The sequence below is a fragment of the Drosophila subobscura genome, chromosome U (assembly GCF_008121235.1).
Source record: "Drosophila subobscura isolate 14011-0131.10 chromosome U, UCBerk_Dsub_1.0, whole genome shotgun sequence".
In the NCBI taxonomy this organism is placed as follows: domain Eukaryota; kingdom Metazoa; phylum Arthropoda; class Insecta; order Diptera; family Drosophilidae; genus Drosophila; species Drosophila subobscura.
Genome location: NC_048534.1, coordinates 299,084 through 308,802, shown reverse-complemented (window position 1 = coordinate 308,802; position 9,719 = coordinate 299,084). Strand labels below are relative to the sequence as shown.

The 9,719-nt window shown below is 40.3% G+C and overlaps 1 protein-coding gene across 1 annotated transcript; it reads left to right on the top strand.

The window, feature by feature from the left end:
* The first annotated feature begins 603 nt into the window (after positions 1-603).
* Positions 604-2,685, top strand: LOC117901017. Its single transcript, XM_034811615.1, is given in 2 exon segments — positions 604-1,744; positions 2,280-2,685. Coding segments are annotated over 2 exon segments (1,275 nt in total). The 5' UTR covers positions 604-843; the 3' UTR covers positions 2,654-2,685.
* Positions 2,686-9,719: the final 7,034 nt, after the last annotated feature.

Sequence of the window (9,719 nt, the reverse complement as noted above, 5' to 3'; positions counted from 1 at the left end):
TTTTATGTTTTGTTTTATTTTACGTAGCTTGTGTGTTTGTGTGTGTTTTGATTGTTGTTTTTTGCTTTGTTTTATTTCTCTCAGATTTTTGTTGTTCTCATTTAGCTCCCAATTCTTTCATTTCTCATTTTATTTTGCGTCTTCGCAAACATTGATGACTTACATATGTATGTACATACGTATGTACATATGTATGTTCATATGTAAATCATTGATGCAGTATCAGGTGGGAGTTTTTAGTTCAGTTTTGTTAATTTTAATGGGAGTTTATTGATCAAAGACATCATGGAATATCTCTTGAAGGTACAATCTCTTCGCCTCGGACATTGGCATTACATTTTTCAAGAAGTAAAACCCTCGGATAATGGCAAATTTTTCAACAAATGTCAGAAGTACGGAAAAAAAAATATTTTAAAACCCTAAAATGCATTCTAAAAGCGTTATTTGGAATCAGCCACAAGCGCACTTTGCAATTCCAGTGCCAGAAAGGGTACAGGTAGAACTCAAGGTATATTGTCAAGGAAAAAGTAGAAGATCTTTTTTTCTCTATCTTTTGATCTTTTCAGATGACAGCTTCGACTAAATTCCTTTTCGATTATTTATTTATTTGTTATTTTCGATGACAGAATTACAAAATGGTTACCTCAAATAAGTTTTTGAGCTCCCGCGAAATGTTCCATTTGGGCATTTACCTCAAACTTTACATGCACACGGACGCGGCCGCACACGCGACCTTCCGTCGTCGTGTTAGCGTGTTGCAAGTGCATCCAAGAAACAACCAAGCGTCGATTGAGTATGCAAGGAAAAGGGATACGGAAAGTGATGAAAAACTGGAAAAAATGAATGCCAATTTCCACAAGGAGAAGGAGCGTTGGATTCTGTATCAAAGATCAAAATATTATCTATGCTTTGTCAGAGATGCTGGAACGTCCTGCAGATGTCGTCTTTGATTTTCTCTACTCGCTGACGTTGCAGAACTTTGGCAAGGTCCTAAATCCATTGGGGAATCCATGGAATGCGTGTCATGTGCCGCTGTCGAACTATGACACGTGCGACTACTTCAATGGAATCTTTGACAGCCAGGGCAACCTAAGGAACCCCAACCATCCCGATGCGCTCAAGGAACTCATCCAAATACAGCAATCCATATTGAGCGAACGTCCTGATGCGGATAATGGGGAACATGTGGTTCTGTTAGGCGCTGAAATTACCCTCAAAAACAGGAGAAATCGTAAAAGCAGATCAAAACGCGCAGGCATCGATCCGAAGAGTGTTGCCCGAAAGAGGAGCAAGGTGAGAGTACAGAAATCAAATCAAAGAGCTATGCAGTTGGCCCAAAGTTTTAATATAATGGCCGAACACTCAAAGTGGTTCAACGATGAAGCAGAGCCCAGATCATTCGCAGACTATGGTAACTTTTGCTTTACTTTGCCTGTTAAAACTTCAAAAGCCTTTGCACCGAGTGCTGGAAAGCTAAAACCCCCACTGAGAGGTACCAAAGTCCAAAGCGAAGATCACTTAAAACAAAAAGGCACTCTTCTGGGCAAAGGAGTTATCGATGGCGGACTCTTTGGGGCTGGCAGAAGACTATCGGACACTTTAAATGTTTCCTTCGACGGAAATTTGATCAAGGAACTAAGGAAAAAGTATGGCAAAGTAATACCAACCGATAAGGAGGGTACTGACTTTAGGAAGAAGCTAAAACACGGCTCTTCCACTCGCGGCAAAGAGATTTTCATCGCTGATTGACAATTTAAAAAAAAAGACTCATCTTTCAAAAAATTTGGACTCATTGATAGATGCAGTGACTGGTCTCGATTCGGAGACGAAACGGAAGGAAGATATTACCAAAAACAAGTTCCTGCAGCGACGCTTAACGGATGAGTACGCAATTACGAACCCATTATTCGGGGATAGAGATGGATCATCGAAGAAAATAAAGGGCAATTAGAAAAGTGGAAAGGGAAATGCCACTGGCCAGTAGAAGTTGGGGAAATCCGACTCGAAAGATGGTAAATTTACAACATATGCTAATCAGGGCAAGAGTAAAAATGTATTAAATCTTAGGACAGAATTGAGTAATTCTAATAACAAACGGAAATCTGAATACGTCGTTGGGAGCTCCCTTTCTCAAAAGAATACGGACCAACGCAACGCACCTCGGGATACAGTGCAAATAAAGCCACACTTTGCACCTTAGCCCCCGTAAAGCAAATCGTCTGGCCAACAAAGGAATCCAAACAAACGCAAAACGCCATGACCCTCAAACAACTATTTAGAAGATGATCCTGACAAAGGTGATGGGCAGAAACCAAAGACAAAAGAGGCTACCCATCAACAAGGTGCCACAAAGTTCCATGAACACCACGAAAATCGTAAAAGGAAACAACCGGGAAAATCCGTTTACTACTAAGGAGCACCAATACCAGTTCTGGTGCACGAACCCTTTGATACAACCAAATCCTGGACATGGCTGAGGCGCCACCCAAAGCAGAAGAGAATTGGTCCTGGAGGGGAACTAGCAAAAGCCGGTACCATACATCGCTATCGACGTGCTTCCGTAGAGAGGAAAATGGCCGCTGCCAAGGCCCACAGCTCCGTGCACTCTGTTTATTCGAATGTCAGAGATAGGGCGCGTTCGGGGAGAGTGTGACCAAGGAAAACAAGAGATCGTCGATGGATTCCAAGCATAGAACCCAAGGACATTCGCATTCAAGCCGAACTATGCATTAAATTTGGCACACAATATTGATCTATTTTTGAATCGATCGTTGAATGAGTATGATCGTAAGTGAAATATTTTTTAGAATTATCAAATTAAAGTTAAATTTGATAGAAGTTTTATGCCTTTTTAAGGATTTTCAAAGGGATATTCAGACAGCAAAACCCACTTTTAGGGGAATTACAATACTGATCCTGAATACTAAATGATTCCGGAATCCTTCCTCACATGAAATTGATTTCCAAAAAACTTTAGGATCGTATCATTTTTCTGCCTACAGAATGAACAAATTAAGTTTACTTTAAAGAGCGCAAATAAATGAAACGATAAATGGTCAAATAAATTAATTGAACAATATTTGTAATTTTGCATAAATTAAATTTGTATTTAATACATTTAACATTAATGATTAATCTTTAACTAAATTTAAAATTTTAGTCAATTGACAAGTATTTTCTAATATTATTATACCCGGTACTCGAAGACTAAATTGGGTATATTGGATTTGTGCACATAGTGAATGTATGTAACGCACAGAAGGAAACGTCTCCGACCCCATAAAGGATATATATTCTTGATCAGCATCAATAGCCGAGTCGATTGAGCCATGTCTGTCTGTCCGTCCGTCTTTCCGTCCGTCCGTCCGTCTTGTTGAGCGCCTGGATCTCAGAGACCATAAAAGCTAGAGCCACCAAATTTTGCATCCATACTTCTGTATGCTCACACTGTTACAAGTGTATTTCAAAAATGAGCCATGCCCCCTTCCGCCCCCGCAAAAGGGCGAAAACCCCCCAGTGCTAATATTCGAAAACCGAAAATCGAGCGGAAACGAAAAAAACAGACTGTACACTGATGTTGGGCTTTAAATTTGTAATAAAAATGCATTTACACCTAAAAAGAAAAATATCGAGAGAGAGAAAAAACGTCAAAAACAATATCTTGTATAAAAAGATCATGGAAAGGCGGACAAAAATTTAGAATAGAACTGGGGGGAAAAACAAAAGGCAATCCAACACTTATAATTCGCCTTTATTGAGTGTTTCTGGTACAATAAAAAACATTTTTCTGTTGGGGATTTCCCTGCCTTTTCGATGCTGCGGTTGCGGGTCGTAAAAGTTTATCGTAAAGATTTTATTGACCAGCTATGCAGTCCCGAAGATCATGCAGCACCAGAAGCATCGAACGGGTTGCACCGCAAGGCAGAGGGAGGCCTCCTATTAAAGAGACTTAACGAGCCAACAAATTACTACACGTCATAAAAATAAAATCAAAAAAATATACACACGAAATACGAAGCAAAAAGTCGCGGTGCTAAAAATAAATAAACACCGAAGAGACTTCCCTATAAAAATATAAGGGAGGCGAGTCGTCGTGTCATTATCAAAATGATTTAAAAGCACAGTTGAAGTGGCATTGAAGGATGACTTCCCAGGCACAGAAGGCATATAAAAGAGGCTTTGGAGTGTACATTATAGAAAATGGGCCACACTGCGAGAGAGAGGGAGATGTCTAAAACATTTTCAAGTATTTGGGGTTCTATATAATGCGAAATACAAGGATTTTTGCCATTTGTTGCATTTTGCATTGGAGAGTCGAAAAATCTCTAAAAGGCTTTATCTATTCCTACTATCTATCTATATCTATGCCATCTATGGATGTATTTTTTGAAGCTAAACTCTAGAAATACGACAACCAATAAACAATGTCAGCAGTTAGACGTAAACAAGATCATAAAACATCAGGAAAAGAGACACCACGGAGTCCTTTGTCCTTTGAAAAGTCCGAAGGGACTCACTAGGGAGTGACTGTGTATACCGACTCCTGCTATAATTTGTTCTGTCCAAAGTAAAATGTTTGCTGCTCCTTTATCCTTACTCCTTTCAGTAGCAAAGCTCCAGCGACTCGTCTTATCCTTTTTGATGTCAAAAATGAACTCTTTGCCACTCCTCTATGGTATCTAGCGTCAAATGTGAACGAGTATGTCGCCTGTCAGACACTGACATCATGATAGGGTCATTGTCATCAGCCAGAGAGGACCGTGCAACGCACTCAACTCAACTGCCACCAAAAATAGAGAAAAACGCAGCTCCAAGAGCAGGGCTCATAAATCAAAAAGGGCGCTCACATGACAAACACCAACAAAAACAATTAGAAAACTAAACGCAGAGATCCAAACATGAGGATATATGCCCCATATGCCAGGCATAAATAAACGATGATGCATGCAACAACCATCGGAAGAGAGAGAGAGAGAGAGGACATACAACAAGGACCAGGACATGGAGAACAACGACAACATTTCATCAACGCCAAACGAGCGAAACGTTTATCAACTGCTCAAAAGGCCATTAAACGTGTGTGTTGCAACATCAACGCCCTGCCCCACAGGCAGCTACTAGCACGCAGGACACCACACAGCAGCAGCAGGCAGTCAGGACGAGGACGAGTACTATCTGGCAGGACATTCATCAAACGATAAATTGAGTGAATGACTTCATGATGGCGCTGCAAAAGGGGCGCACTTCCCGGCACTTCCGCATAGACACAGACAGACAGACACATGGAGATGTTGCATGCCACGCCCACACGTATATATAGTGACTCTCCTCGCCCCACCATTTTGAGTGACTGTCGGACTTAAATTTCCATCACATCCTGCGACGTCCGGCGTCCAGGCGTTTGGCAATTGTTTCTCTCCGATTGGGATAGTCGTTCTCTTGGTTGCCTCTCTTTTTGGCTGATTTTCGTCTGCACTTTTGCGTGTCCTTTTTGTGCTCCACTGCTTGTGCAGCAGCCAAGCCACGTCCAAGCCTTGTGGCAACATTCGTCCATCTGCAGCGCCTTCGTTTCGTTCGCTCCTTTGGCCACATTCATCATTGGCCGCTTGACGTGACGTTAGTGTTTTAATGGACTCCCAACTTGTCGGCTTTGATCACTGGTCGGTCGCCAGTGCCTGCAGCACCTACACAACACATCCCTCTGCTTGCTGCTGCATTGTTTGTCTAAGCGTTTGGCAGTTGAGTCTGTCTGTCATTGCAGAACTACACAGAGTTGGACCGAAGTGGGCTGTTCTTTATGTCTCACAGAGCGAAGTCATTTGCATCTTTATTTGGTGTATCCAAGGAGTATTTATTTCTTTGGGGGAAATGGCAAAAGGCAACAAATAAACGATTGTGGGAAAGTGCATTGAAGTGATGGAAAAACGGAAATATTGCCAACAAAGTTGCAGTGGAAATTCTGTCATTTAATGAGCTTATATTTCATCAACACATCATACGCGACTTCCGTGACATTAATCCTCGCCGACAGCGAGTCTTACATTCGATTTTAATCGCTGCTAATATAAACTAATTGGGTGCTATAAGGCCATAAGCAGGCTGTATGCATGACATCTTCCCAGCATCACACGACACGACACACAAACTCACAGGGGCCTGCAAATTATCTAATGAATTTTCACTTAATCCAAATCAGAGATGTGACCGCATCTCTCTCTCTCTCTCACTTGGCATCCGTTTGCATCTGTTGGTAGGCATCTTTTCTGCGTTTCTGCTTTTTGCTGCTTGTTGTGTCGTTGCCTGTCATAATCCGATCAGCCAGCCACATGGAGCTGCAGCAGACGATGACTCTGTGCTGCTGCTGTTGGCACCCAAAAGATATGATCTGTGGCGATCTCCTGCGAGTTGTTGGGGTCTCTCTCGTTCTCGTTTTCCTTCTCGTGTCTTCGGTCTTCTGTCTTCTGTCTTCTTGTTGATTTTCATTTAATTTCTTGCTATTAATTCGCCCGACAGATATTCAGGCATAATTAGAGATTAATTGTTCTATTCATAATTGGTCTTGAGTTGATATTTCTGGGACACACGACGAAAATTACAGTCAAGGTGTGGGGTGAACCCAACTGTCAAGACTGCGTGGAATGACAGCAACAGTTGCCTTTTAGGAATCATATTTAATATCATATGAGTTGTTGGAATTGCTGCCAGGAATAGACAAGAGAATGAGGGAGAAGTTACAGGAGAAAGTGTGCCTTGATGACGGCTAAGGTATCTCAAAATTAGCTGCGAAATTATGGAAAAATTGACGGAAGAATGCAAGAAAAAAGTTCAAAAATGTGTGTGTGACGTCGACAAAAAAATTTCGTCTAAATCTGCTTTCTTTTGAAGCGAAACTTTGTTAATTTCTTACAATTCCAGCACTTCTTATCATCTTTAATCCTAGAAATAATCCGCCAAACCTATCTTTTACTCAACTGTAAACTGTTCTTTGATGTCGTTATAATGAATGAATCTTACTGTAAAATTTAACTTCTATTTATACCAAATCAAAGAGGGCGAGTTACCCCGTGCCACAGGTGTTATCAATCCGAATTGATGTTATCCGAACTGACGTTATAATTCAGACGGCGGCAGTTGTTCCCAATGCCAGATGGATCACCTTTCGCGGATCAATTTCCCGTTAGGGTGGTGCTAAATTAGATTAAGCTAATCACTCTGCATGAGTACACTACACAACAATTGCAGCTCCAAAACATTTTTTCACAAAAAAGTTGACAAGACAAGAAATGAACATGGCCATACGATAGAAGTACTTGAGTTCTTGGCCAATTTCTCGTTTTGTTCTTGCGTTGTGTAATTTATGTTATTTGCCCATAAAGTTGACGGCTGCCTCGTTTGTTTGACATTCCGCAGGACAGGACAGCACTGCACAGGACATGACCAAAGCGAGGGAGCGAAAAAGACTCTGCGCAGCAGAAGCATATTTTATTTCTCCTAATGAAAAACCGCTCGCACAAGGACCAGAAGAGGACCCAACACAGACCCAGAAGCAAAAGCAAGCCAAGAGGGAAAGCGCACATAAAATGTGATATTTATGATCGGGTTTTTCCTTTGTTTTTACTCAAATCGTACATAGATTATACAGAAATTATGACGAGCGCGTGTCTATCCATCCGAGCAGCAGGACAATGGACGCCAAAGCAAGAGTGAGATTGTGGAAGGGGCCCTGCGTCCGGCGTCCGGCGTCATGCGTCCTGAGCGCAAATAGTTTTCATAAATTCATTTTATTTCGCTCGTGGAGCCATCATCAGAGGGAATATCCTCGCAGGGCATTGCCGGACTCCCCGTTTTTGTTTTTAGCAGACACTTCAATATTCCTTCTTCCTAATTGTGCGACAGTTTCTTTCGTTTCTCGTTTTGCTTTTCGTCTTTTCGCCTTGACCGCCTTCACCGCCCAAAAACTTGATGTAAATTAAAGCACTTTGCGTCGATTTGCAAAGACTTTCGTTGGAAGGGACATGGGGAACGGCAACGAAGGAAAATTGTGTTCTGTATCGCAAAACCATAAATATTTATATTATGGCAAACAGGGAATGGTTATAAATTGACACAGAATGGACGCAATCGAATGGATGTGTGTGTGTGTAGAAGATTTGAGTATTGGGGGGATTGGGATTCGGACAGCGTGTCGTGTCTCTCAAGGTATTGACTTTTTTTGTGGATACGTCAGCGATTTGTAAAGAATTTGTGTAGCAGATTATGAATGAAGTTGATGCTCGGTGGGAAGATCTACTGTGAAAAGGTCTAACAACTTCGGAAAAGGAAAAATAAAATTGTAATAAAATAAATCAATATAAATTCTTCTTAGTCCTAAATGTATACATGTGTATGTGTTAGCATTGGTTTAAAATTCGTAATGATTTTTATATTTTTATGATTTGTTTCTTATTATAATGCTTTCAAAATGTAACGTCAAATAAGGTTTACCAAAATGTCTAAAACTTCCTATAGTTTTTATTTTAAACCTTAAAATAAGTGGGATTTTCTTCAAAGAGTGTGCTAATTTTGGGTCCAAAACATATTTTTGAATGAATTGTACTAAATTAAACACATTCATTTTTTTTTCGACTTTTCCTGAGTTTTTAGAGGTAAATTTCGTACAAAATAACGCACAACAATCATAACTTTTGCATTTCAAAGCTTAAGCCCAGACGTGAAGCTAAAACCACAAAGTGTTTCTTTACACTTTATGCATTTATCAGCTTTTGAGAATGACAAATTTCATTACATCCAGATGTAAGAAACTTAAGATTTGTGAAAAAAGAGCAACCTCTAAAAACCTCTGTGTATTCATGTATTGTATGTACATATGTAAATATGTAGATTCGTACTATTGTACATATATGTTTAGCACGGAATAATACCTCCATAGAGTTCTACATACAGCTGTGAAAAAAATAATAGCACCACCACCACAAGCAATTTTCAAATAGTTGCCCAACTCACATTTTTAACTTTAAGGAAACTTTAAGCACATTTTTAGAAAGGGAAGACTCTTACAAATCTGGGAACAACAAAAAAATAACCTTTTTTTAGTAAACTTTAGTAAAACTCGTAAAATTAGGGGAAAAAAAGTAATAGCACCACTTTTGAAAAAGGGATTTAAAATTTAAAAAATTACCAACAAGTATCGAATTTCTAAGTTAACACTTTTGAACTATTAATTCTAAATCTATATTTATCATTCAAGATTTAGTTCAGTGTCCTATTTTGGCAACATCAGCTGCGCAGCGTCTTGGCATGGAATCCACTAAGTCCAGGCATAGCTTTTGGGGAGCTTTGGACCAGGACTCTTAAATTTGTTCTCAAAGTGATCCGACAGTGGTTGGTTTGGAATCAGCAACTGCCTTCTGGACGTCGGACCACAGATTTTCGATGGGTCTTATGTTAGGCGACTGTGCAGGCCACATTAACACGTTCAGTGTTGGCCCCGAACCATTCCTTTGCTTTCATGCTGGGGTTATTTTCCGTTTGAAAGACACATACGAGTGGAATTTCGTATTCTGCAAAGGGTAACATTACTGTCTGCATGAAATTCAAGGATACGTGCTGATCCATGATGGTTTATAGTCAATGTACTGGCCCTACTCCATGTTAAGAGAAGCAGGCCCATACCATTAAATTCAACTTTTTATTTTTAATGGTTTCCTTTGGTGTACTGG